At 41.0% G+C, this 11,217-nt stretch overlaps 1 protein-coding gene across 3 annotated transcripts in view; it reads right to left on the reverse strand.

The window, feature by feature from the left end:
* Positions 1 to 1,794: 1,794 nt before the first annotated feature.
* Positions 1,795 to 11,217, reverse strand: part of NDRG1 (N-myc downstream regulated 1) — a 39,635-nt gene continuing 30,212 nt past the window's right edge. For all 3 annotated transcript variants that reach the window (XM_085320154.1, XM_085319991.1, XM_085320075.1), the window contains exons 9-16: positions 11,154 to 11,210; positions 10,111 to 10,214; positions 9,693 to 9,749; positions 8,715 to 8,766; positions 7,892 to 7,939; positions 6,259 to 6,294; positions 4,852 to 4,903; positions 1,795 to 3,628 (exon numbers count right to left, since the gene is read on the reverse strand). In XM_085320154.1, coding sequence (XP_085176280.1) covers positions 3,363 to 3,628; positions 4,852 to 4,903; positions 6,259 to 6,294; positions 7,892 to 7,939; positions 8,715 to 8,766; positions 9,693 to 9,749; positions 10,111 to 10,214; positions 11,154 to 11,210 — 672 coding nt within the window. In that variant the 3' untranslated portion in view covers positions 1,795 to 3,362. The remainder of the gene's footprint in view (positions 3,629 to 4,851; positions 4,904 to 6,258; positions 6,295 to 7,891; positions 7,940 to 8,714; positions 8,767 to 9,692; positions 9,750 to 10,110; positions 10,215 to 11,153; positions 11,211 to 11,217) is intronic.

Raw genomic sequence — 11,217 nt, forward strand, 5'->3', positions numbered from 1 at the left:
GAGAAAAAAGGTGAAATGTCACCTCATCTTTTCTGATTTGGTCACCTTGCAGTATCCAGGCTAACTCTATCTTCAAGAATAATGCAGAACTCAACRCCTGAAAACTCTAGAATGATCTTCTGTAAAAATTTCTGAGATCTGCAAGCCTCCCACTCTGAAGCTCTATCTTCAGATAAAGTGCAAGCAAAGGATGCAAGCTGTCTCCTGCAGCTAAGGAGGAGCTATGCCTCCTTTTAAAAGTAGACCATCACACACTGTTCCTCACCAAATGAATGTTTTTTGTTTCAGAGCTGACATTTACACTGGTCCTAGCAACTGAGAGCTGCCCAGAAGTGCTAGCAGATCTCTTTGTGCTGTAAGAAGGATTGGATGCATTCCTCCTTGTTAAACAAAAATTAACTGCTTAAGTCTGACAGGCGCACCATGGTGTCTTGCGGAAGGAACGATTAGCCATTCCCAGAACAGCTCAGGCAAGAACATAACCTTGCCTTTCTTTTGTGAGATGAGTTGGCATCCATTCCTCCAGTTTTCACTGGCAATGGCGCTGGCTATGGTTAACAAGAAAAAAAAAAGAAAAAGAAAAAAAAGAAAAAGAAAAAAAAGAAAAAGAAAAAAAAAGGTTTTTGCATCCAATTGTCCATTCACTGCTGCTGAATAAGCACATTCAGCAGAACCTGGTTCAGTCATGCCAAATATTTACTTTTGCCTCTTCAAATCAGTTTTGAATACAGGAAGAAGCAGCCCAAAATAGTCACAGCAAAGCCACAAACCCACTTATCCCTGAAATCTCCAGCACAATAAAGTAGCCACAAGGGAAGAGCACCACATCCTTACCAAGGTCTCCATCCAGAAAGCAGAGCTGAGACACTTCGGTGGCTAGACTGTTTCCTATCCCGGCCCCCATGCTGAGCTGCTGCTTCCCTGGAGAAGGTAGCCTTCCCCAGCTTCCCTGCAACCCATAGAAGGGACCTTCCCAAACCTCACAGCAGGGATGCTCCTCAATCAAGGGAAGCTTATATCCAAGGAAACAAGAGACAATCTTTTAACAGGAAGTCATCGATGTAAATAACCCTCGAGGTGAGCAGAATGGTCTACCAGCACTCAGATTGACATTAGAAGGGAGAACTGCACTTTCRTGTACAATAAAACATAAAACAGTGGCTTGATTCTTTCCTGCATCTGTAGATTCCACTTCCCCTCATATTTTGGGAGTCCTTTCAAGGTTTATTTGAGAAATTCATTGTTATCCCTTCACATCTCTGAAGGCAGCAGTTTGATTCTCACAAGAGGTCATCATAGACCAGCCTTCAGAAACGCAGAGCASTAACTGCAATGTGGTCAGGAGGCCCAAAGGCTCCATCTTACGGCATGGACACATCACACCAAGATGTTTATGGATCATATTGGGAACAGAAAGGGTTCAGCAAGCATGACACTGACACCTGCGAGAAAGTCAGTGTACAGACTAGGTCTATGTGCCATACAGTAGCATATGTAGGGAGACAAAAAAAGYCCTTCAGTATAGAGTACTACTTGTTTGCAGTTTGAAGCTCAAATTTTTAATAAATTTGCTAGAGTAAAATTATCCTTTAGTAGTTCAATAGTAAGTGTTACTGGCTRCCTGCTGCTGTCAGTGTACGACAGGAGTGGAAAACAAGCTCACAGCATAAAAATAGGAGAGATCAGATATAGGAACAAGGAGGAGAAAAAAAAAAATCACTGCTACAAAGGGTGACAAATACATTCCTGTTGAGAGAGATCACTGTACTCCTAGCAAGATTAACACACAAGGCATTGCAAAGTTACAAATTTATTTGTTTTGAAATAAATACAAATACTTCATTAAGAAACTTTTCTTGATAGACTTTACACAATAGCTTTATTCTTTCTCAAAATTGTCTGTTCTTCCCACAAGCCATTATGGATATTCTACACAAGAGCYGAAGTTAGTCAATATAAAGTAATGCAGACTGTTCTTCTGAATAAGCAATCCCAAAGTATTAACATTTGCTATTTAACTGCTCAGCTTTGAATTTCCATGTTTACACGAGGACTGCAATGCCGCAAGTACACGCTGGAGCGCGTGACAACCTGTCCCGCTACGTACGGAAAKACAAACCGAAGAACACCCAGCTGTGAAAAATCTCACTGGCAGAAAAGTACCAAGCCACGAGCATCCAAAAAAAGTAGCCCAGGATAGCAAGGGGCCACAAAGATGCAGAACCAGCAGCTCACGGCACTTAGGCAGCCATTAAACACCATATTTCTCAGTTACAGCGTTGCTGGCGCTGCTGCTTTGTGGCTCAGCCCCAGCGAGTTCTAATCAGAGTTTCCAATCTGGTAATTAGTGGCAGTTGAATGTAYAGTATCTAATTACATGCCATCCTACAGTTATTCATCTCTCTTGACAAAGAACAGCTGGATCTGGCTTCGCTTACTGAATTCTGAATTTATGATTACAATTGTGCTGGACACAAAAACTTGAGCTGCAAAGATAAGAAGCTGTCTGAAGTAGAAATCAAGCTACTTCTGTTTTGCTGGCATGTACAGCTACTCTACTTGTTAAAACTATGCCAATGTTTGTAACTCTTTGGCCCAAGATCCCAAAGAGGAAATGCTACCTCGCTTACAAAACTTAAATCTTGTCCTCGTTTGTCTAAGCAGGTTTTCAGTTCTGGGTGGCGTGGGGGAAAGGAAGATTTGAACTAAATCTCAAAAAAGTGAAATAAAAAAGCATAAAGATTTAGTTCATCTCAAAGTCACATTAAAATTGTCTATTTTAGTATTATATTATTGTACATAGGAAAACAGGCTTGAATACTAATGAATTAGAAGGCCTATAAATGCACGATACATTGACTTCTCTATCATTTGAAGTCAAGCTATATACAATGAATTCAACTCCAGCTTCAGCATGAGGCCATAACACATTTGTTTTGTCTCCTTTTTTAAAATGCCATCTGTAATAATGAGTTTTAGAGGCAGAGGAAAATCACTTCAAATTGTGCCAGTTTACTTAAAGAGAATAAGAGATAAAGGGGCATGTAACGGTTTTGATTTTAAAGGAGGATCTCAAGCGAGTCTGCTGCGACTCTGAAGTGTGTACAGCCACATCAGCTTTTGGCAAGTATCCTTTAGAATTTGGCATCCATTGAAGGAGGCTACAATAGCAGCAACCGTCTGAGTTAGGAGAATAAAGACAGAGCAAATGAGATGCTTCTTTTCTTTGGTCCCTGTCAGACCCTGGTTCAGAGTTCATCCTACAGAAAGAGCTCGAGATTAATACCAGTTATGCTTTGTGAAACACAGGGGGAATCCATTAATATTTCCAAGTGCAACCAGTTTAAACCACCCGCGCGCTTTTAACACGAGACTTCCATGGACTTGGGGCTTGATTGTTCGGCATTGCTTGCGGAGTTTGGCGTCAGCTCGATGCGTGTGTCCGTGTGCGAGCGGTTCCTGGCACCGTCTCCAGTGTGGGACCGGCTCCTCGTGCCTTCCCCAGTGTGAGACCGACTCCTTGTGCCTTCCCCAGTGTGAGACCGACTCCTCTGTCCTTCCAAAGAAGTTACGCTGGAGCCAGACGCTGTACGGGACCTCATCAGCCTGGTCATGCTGGCAGAGGGGACTGAAAGAAAGGTCTTTTATTAATGCTTTGCTTCATGAGCTTGAAAGGAAGCCCTACCATTGCTTCCAACCCTAGCCATCCTTGGAGAAGCCTTTGGGGTAGAATATAGACTTTTCAGGCTAGCTTCACATGTAGAAGTACTGCTGTTCCAGGCATAGGCTCAAGGAGGCCTAATCAGTTTGGCCAAACTGGTGGCCAGCAGACAGAGCTGTGGTATGTCACCATGGCTGTAACAAGCCAGAGGAAGACTGAACAACTCRTTAGTCTACCTTACTTTCAGGGGCTTAGTCTTTGCTGGCAGTCCAGGCAGGAGCGCACCCATGTAATAGCAGTCGTCAAACACACACACATAGTACAAACAGCTACAGATTAAAGATGTCTCTGAACTAATCAGGTCTGTTTGTGCAGTGCATGGATCACTCACGATGCAATAAGGAAACACTATTACAAATATCCACTCTAGAAGTATCAAGACAAAGCAATGCAGGTATTTGTGGGCATAGGACAATACGCATGGTTTTCATCATGTATAAAAAACACATAAGCTCCTGGCTTTTATTAGAGGCCAGGCTGGTTAGCAAGCAAGTCTGGCACCGAAAGAGACTGTTGTTTCTGGATTCAGCTTGTAAGTGGTGATCGTTGTGCAATATTAACTTCCAAAGCCTACAGTGCAAAATGGAAGATGCCAAAAAGGGGACATACGGCAGCTCAGCAGTAATGCAGTATTACCATCCATGTAGCAGGCTCAAAACAAACTACAAGCCTAGAGACAGATATTCTGTGGCTTTGAGTTTGCCTGCTGCAATCTTTGAAAGGAAGCTTTGTTTAAGGACGTCTTTGTCTTCTTTGAGGCACAGGCACATCCCTTTCCATGGTCATTAAAGAATTTACAGACTGTTATATATTATGTGCATCAGAAAACACAAGTTTAACTAAGTGCCTTGTAATCACAAAAAAAATAGAGAGAGATAGCAAAGGAAATTCACCCTTACATTGGAGAATTACTTGGTGATACAAGACTATCCACAAAGTACTCCACTATTTAATAACAMAGTCTGGTCTGCAAATCCTTCCCCCAGACACTACAGGTATTTTCTCTTCTTGCAACTACATAGTCAATGGGGGGAAAAAGAAAACATGTCTGGGATCAGAAGACTCTCTGGATGCTTAGATTCACAAAAAATTGACAGTCGTATGAAAAATTAAATCAAACTGATACTTACTGTATCCCATTCCCTGAACAAAATACTTGAAGGCTTCTGCAAGTTTTGCAGGCTGCAAAAGAAAAGTATTTTTTAATATGTAGCTCTCACTGAGAGCTCTCACATCACCTTGTAATAGACCATAGATGCCCTATGCCATTTTAAATAGTCCCTGGATTCTACTTAATGTCTAAAAATTTATTTACACACAAGTAAATTCCACCAAATCAGACTCATCTGTTCCCTAATCTGTTCCCTCACCCCACTATTTTAAATCAAACACACACATGCTTTGGAGAATAAGGCTAGTTGGAGAAACACCTGCAAGTGGTCTAAGCCTGGCCCAAGCTTTGCTAACATGGTYACTGAGGCAGAAGAGCCAAAGTAAAACAACCAGCCTCACAAAATATACAAGGCAGCTTTTACAGCAATTCCTAATCAGGAGAGAACGAATTCAGCTATTTGGAGCTGATAGGTTTACAGGGCAAAAAAAGCTACGCAGTAGTATGAGAGCACAATTAGGTGACTGATATTTTTGAAATAAAGCACTCTCTTCACTGCTACTGTCACAGTGGTCAAGTAAGCCTCAACCTCAATTACTGAGCTTGCAAACAGTGCTTATGTTCTGCTATAATTTTACATGAATCATTGCGAGGAATGGACTCTCTAAAGCAGAGGTGCAACGCAGATTCTTCTGTGATCTTTAGGAAAGCCTTCCCTCCCTCGCCCCACCGCTGTGAAAACACAACTTCCTAAACTAGCAGACTGCTAGCCCAGACACTTCTCAGTTCCAGGGATTTACAAATTCATGTTTTTCCTTGAGTGTTAGAATCCCTGCTCTATTGCTTAGAAGTCAGTTTATAAAACACTATATAAAGTTAATTTACTTGTCAGATGTTTCAGTGAAGAAACACTAAAGCACAGGTAAACTTTTAACTTCCCTGGACTGTTTTTGCTAGCAGGCTTGGAATTTACAGTTAAACATATTTCAGAAGCTCAYGTTCATTCTCAGTTGAGCAAGGTCAGCTCATGCAAGAACATAATGTAGTTATTTCCTGCCTCCCACTTTCCTGATCTACCCTAAAAACAGCCCAAATAAGAAWGTTTTTAAAATGCTAGTACACAACCTTAATTCATGTTAATTTAGTAGATAAGCATAAAATACCTGCATATTCCCACCTCAGACCTTTATTCAGTTAAAGCTTAATTAGTGGAAATTATATCCCTTTTTAATCTAAATTTTGTGCTTCATTGGGTTTCAAAGCGAAAGAGCTCACATGACCAACTGACATCATTATTCATGAAATCATAACTATCCTTTTGGCTGACTTTTGGGAACAGCAAGTACCCTACAGGAAAACATCCATTTGCTGCAGGCTGACATTTTGCAGAACAGGATCAGGAGGATTTCTGTCAACCGAATCATACCTGGGAAACTTGAGGGAGCCCACCACAGTCAGCCATCTGAAATAGAAATAAGAACAGCAGGTTAGTGCAATGCCAGAGAAACTCTTGAGAGAAGCTCAAGATATATTAAAATGACCTTGCTTGAAATCTGGCATAAAAATATTTCCTTTAGTTGTCTGAGCAACATACACATAGATGAGATAGCACCAAAACAAGTAGATAAAGGTCTGAAAAAAAGCTAGGAGTACATCCCAGGAACGTCTTGACCCTCAAGTAAAGCCATCAGCCAGAGCTACAGATAAATGCTTTTGTTAGGAAGTGATTACCAGTTTCTTAGAAACTAGGCTATTAGTCCTGGCTAGGGGTTTGATTCTGAATTACAATAATGTGACAAGGTATTGAACAGACTGGCAAACCAGGGAGAGAATAAACACCTAAAGCTGGAGGTGAGAGCAGAAAAAAGATTTGCTGAGATTGTGGATGGCAAGTAACAGTTGGAGGTGCCAAGGGAAGCAGGAAAAGCCAAATTAGAAAAGCCAGCTTGAGTGCATGCAATATTTTTGGAGCACTTCACTTTTCCTGCCACTCCACCCTCAAAGTCAACCCAACAAAAACAGTACTGTTCCAAGGGACACCACAAGCTGAAAACAGTTGACTTGTGAATTACAGGAAACCCCAAATCCTATCTAGGATTAGCTAGCAGCAAAACAGGCCTGTAGCAAGGTTTGGCATCGGTCATATCCYCAGACTGAGCAAAAGCTAGCCATCGAAAGAGCATTTGAGACAGAAATGGCAGACTCACCACATGAAAAAAAATCTGACCTGTTGTAGGTAACTCCTCAGTGTCAGGAGCACAAAAGCATTAAAAARCCCTACTGCTTACTAGCACTTAGCAGTTCAATATGTTAATCCTACAGAGATATACACTAGACATTTCCAGCAGAAGCATGAGCAAACTAGTTTCACCATTTGCGTGCCATCACACTCATTACATCTTACTTCATCAGTAATGAGCTGAAGATGGAACCCTGGATGCCAAGTACCAGCCAAAGCCTTTCCAGGATGTTTTGTTGTTTGGAAGTCCATTTTATCAACTTTGGAGGAAATACTTAACTTGTTCTGGACTGTATTCGTGTCAGAGACAGGATGACAAAACCATGGCTGGTATATTAGCTATCTATTCAYCCTACCCTCTTGTTGAAAGGCAGGCATGGAAACAGAATGATTTGGTTTGCATTTCCAGTCTGCTGAAGGCTTTTTCAAGCCTTTCCAAATACCTCGAGATCAACTTTGCCAGCTCTAGTCAAATTCGTTATGGGTATGTGAAATACTGAGCATTTCACGTCTCACTTCTAGTGTTTTGGAATACAGGAGCTGGAAAATTCCCTGCTGTTAACCATGTCAAGAAGCCCCCAGATCAGTTAATCCTACTAAAATACTCTTACCCTAAAGGAACTGCCCTTGCAAATCACAATAATTAGGACTAACTCACACACCTCCCTTAGTAAGTGACCTCTGATTTCTCACCAGTTTACCAGTACTATGACATTGGTCTGCTTCTGCTCTTTTGGTTATTCTGATTTTAAAATGAAGGGAACATTTCATTGCAAAAAAATAAAATAAAAAACAAAAAAACCCATTTTTTTTTTATTACCTTCAAAAGTGTAGTCTTTGTGGGGTCCAGCTTTGAGTTACACTCAACCTGTATTGAAGAACAGCAGCATGAGGCATCATATACAAAGATTATATTTACGAGCTCCTGGATTAAAATGGATGAAGTAACTTAGTTCATACTAAATCAGAAAATAAATTGTGTAAATTGGCTTCCTTGATAAAGACTCTCTYTATGTATACATATATACAGCTGCAAACCTAAGATCAGATTTTTGACCATATTCTTTTCCATGTGCAAATCAGTCATCTGGGAATTAGAAAATTTAATGTGTTTCTGGACTCTATTGGCAACAAGTGTTGTTTATCTCATGATTTGGGGTCATCTGGTAGAGTCCCAAGTGGTTAGCAGCCATATGGCCAATAGCCAGGAGACTGGCCTTACCCRTTAAGGCACAACATCTGAAGTCATCCCATCATCTAAGGCTAGTTATAATGGTCAAAAAGAAGCTCTTCACTTCTACAGCGACCCAGGGCAGAACTCCAACACCACAAAACAAGTTAAAATGCCAGCAACAGATTCCTCTCTAAAGGAAAATATTTGCGGTTCACTGGGACTGCTGTGGCAATTGTTCCTAACACAGTAGCTATTAAATAATGATGCACAGACAGAGGGTACAAACAGCTAAGAATAACAGCAGCTCTCCCGCGGTCCGAGAAAGCAGAGCCATCTGGGCTGAATCAACAGCCAGCAAACTTGCTGCGCGGGGTGAGAGGTCTGCCAGGCTCACGCAGCCTCTTGGTTTGCACGCCGATTAAACGCGACAGCAAAGAGCATGCTGCTACGGATTTCTCAGTGTACGCACCACAGCATCCACGGCGGGGGAGCTGTCACCGACCACCAGGAGCACAGGGCACCTGCAAGGAAGCACATAAAGCGCGTGTTATTTCTGTGACCCAGCCTCAACYTCCCCTAACCTTCATTTTGTGTTCTTGGAAGGGTAAGACAGYTAAGACTGTAAAAAAGATTAGTGTACTCTAGATATCTTAGACACACTGTATTAGCTATCTATTGGCATGATCCTACACCCTGTGTAAGGAATTGTTCTTTTCCTGAGCTTTTAGCAATCAGCTCTTCCTCATGCCTGCATACCTTGTTTCATAAGGAAAGATGTGGGTATCAGTATCAAAGTCTTCTCCCCCAACTGCCTCTAACTTTTGGAGCTGTCAGACAATTTGAATCAGTTTGACAGAAGAGCAGAGTCTCAGTATCTCCTGGGTGTAAACACAGGCAGCAGAACAGAGAAGGGCTTGAAAACTGGTTTATTGTGCAAGCTGCATCATAAATGAAGTTATTGGACACCAGAAAACCTGATAATCATTCCCATATCTGCTTCATCTGCATGAAGTTTGGGGGGATTTTCTATAGTATATATTGGGGATTTTTGGTTAAGTTTTCTTGGTTGTATAGATATGGCTTATATGCATTCAAAGCTATCATTTGCATTAAATAGGCCAGATCCCCAGGTTAAGCTAAGTATATCTACTCTTCAAGTAGTTTAAGYTCTCTAAATCTGAATTTGTAAACATGCAGGGACAGGAACTACTTGACTTCATATTCTAGCTAATATGACACTGAAGTCTGCAGAGGGAAAGGTCTTCCTAATGGAGTCRCTGACTTGCAGGAAGCTTTTTATCTCCTAGACTAGGTTTCAAGAGCTTTTGCTAGCACATAAGCACAGCAATTCAGGTACAGCTCCGGAGTGCGTGTGCAATGCATCCACAGATCGCGCCTCTTAGCTCACATCGCATACAGGTGAACTGGCAGGAAACATGGTACTTACTGCAAGGTGACCACATTTATTCCAGGAACAGGCCGCTCAATCTCTAGATCTCGACGACTGAAAAAATAGAGAAGAAAATGTTTTTCATACACTGAGTTTTTACAGATTCTCCCATATTCATCCATTTTAGAGAAAACAAACATCCACACRTTAATTTAATCTATGTAGCCTCAACAGCTGATAGAGAATCACTTTTAGACTGAAACTAATCAGTGTCTTAGTTCAGCCCAAGTCTACTTCTTCCCCCACACCAAATAAGGACCTTCTCTCATAAGCAAATCATCTGAGTTTCCTAAGGTACTGTCAGGCCAAACTTTATGCTGGGGGAAAACATAATTCCATCACAAGCAATATTGATTCAAGGATCTGGACAGCATCTCAAACAGTTTTCAGTTAGGAATCAGGTAAATGTATTTACCTGTTGTAAGAGTTGACAAAGAGATGAAGGTTGGTTTGATTCATATCGTTAATAATATGTTGACGGTAAGTATGGATCAGGTCATGGTTGCTGTGAATCTCTTCCTACAGTGGAGACAGAATCATTCAGAATAGCGGCTATTTTCTGCAATGATCTGAAGACATAGCACAGCAGTTGTCTATCAGACTCATATCTATGCAACAGGAGTGTATCTTTAGGGAGCGGACAACTTCTCACACTCAGTGGCATTCACCCAGAATTAACTTTGCCCCCAATTTCCATACTGCATTTTTTGGCTCATGGCTTCAGTATGTTGTAACATCAAGACCTTACAATTGCAAAACACGTAGTTGTAGTGCAGATGTCTACATTCAAACAAGTGTGAGGTTTTAAAAGCAGAAAAGATTCAGAGTGAGARGTTCAGTACATGTTTTTAGGATTAAGCAGATGTTTAAAGCTTATGAACACAGGTGAACTTAGTTTCATGTTAGTAAATAACTAAGCTTCAAGGACTTAAATCACTGACATTTTCAAGCAGTTTGGTACTACAGCCTTTACAGATTAGTTCCTTGTTCTGTTGGAGTGTTGTTTTCCATTGCATTCACTAACAATTTCAAGCAGAGTAATGTAGTCTTAACATTAGAGCACTTCCCATTAAAATAGGCTTACGCTAAAAAGCATCATTTATACTAGTAAATAGTTATCCCAGAGTTACAAGTATATTACAGTACAAAAACTGGTGGGTATATTCTGCCTAGAACCTGAGAACATATCATGTTTACTGATGCTTAAGTATCAGCCATCTACACAGGTAGTTATCTCTACCAGGGTGGTCATGACTGAGGTAYACAGGAGTCTTCTGGACACAGCAGGCCTTACAGTGGCATACCAGCTCTGAAGTGCTGTGAACACTACTGCTAACCCAATGTTGAAGTCTAATTTTGTATTTTGTTGTTAAAGTGAAGCTATCTTCCCTCCTCTCAACTCCAGAAGGTAAATATAGATGACAAAATATGCAAGAGGAACATTTTGAATGTGCTTACCTTTCCAAAAAGATGTGAAATGACCATGTCTGGTAAAGCATTTGTCCAACCTGAAATCTGAATA

Source organism: Rhea americana, unplaced genomic scaffold, assembly GCF_003343005.1.
Source record: "Rhea americana isolate MKP2758 unplaced genomic scaffold, rheAme1 scaffold_0, whole genome shotgun sequence".
NCBI lineage: Eukaryota > Metazoa > Chordata > Aves > Rheiformes > Rheidae > Rhea > Rhea americana.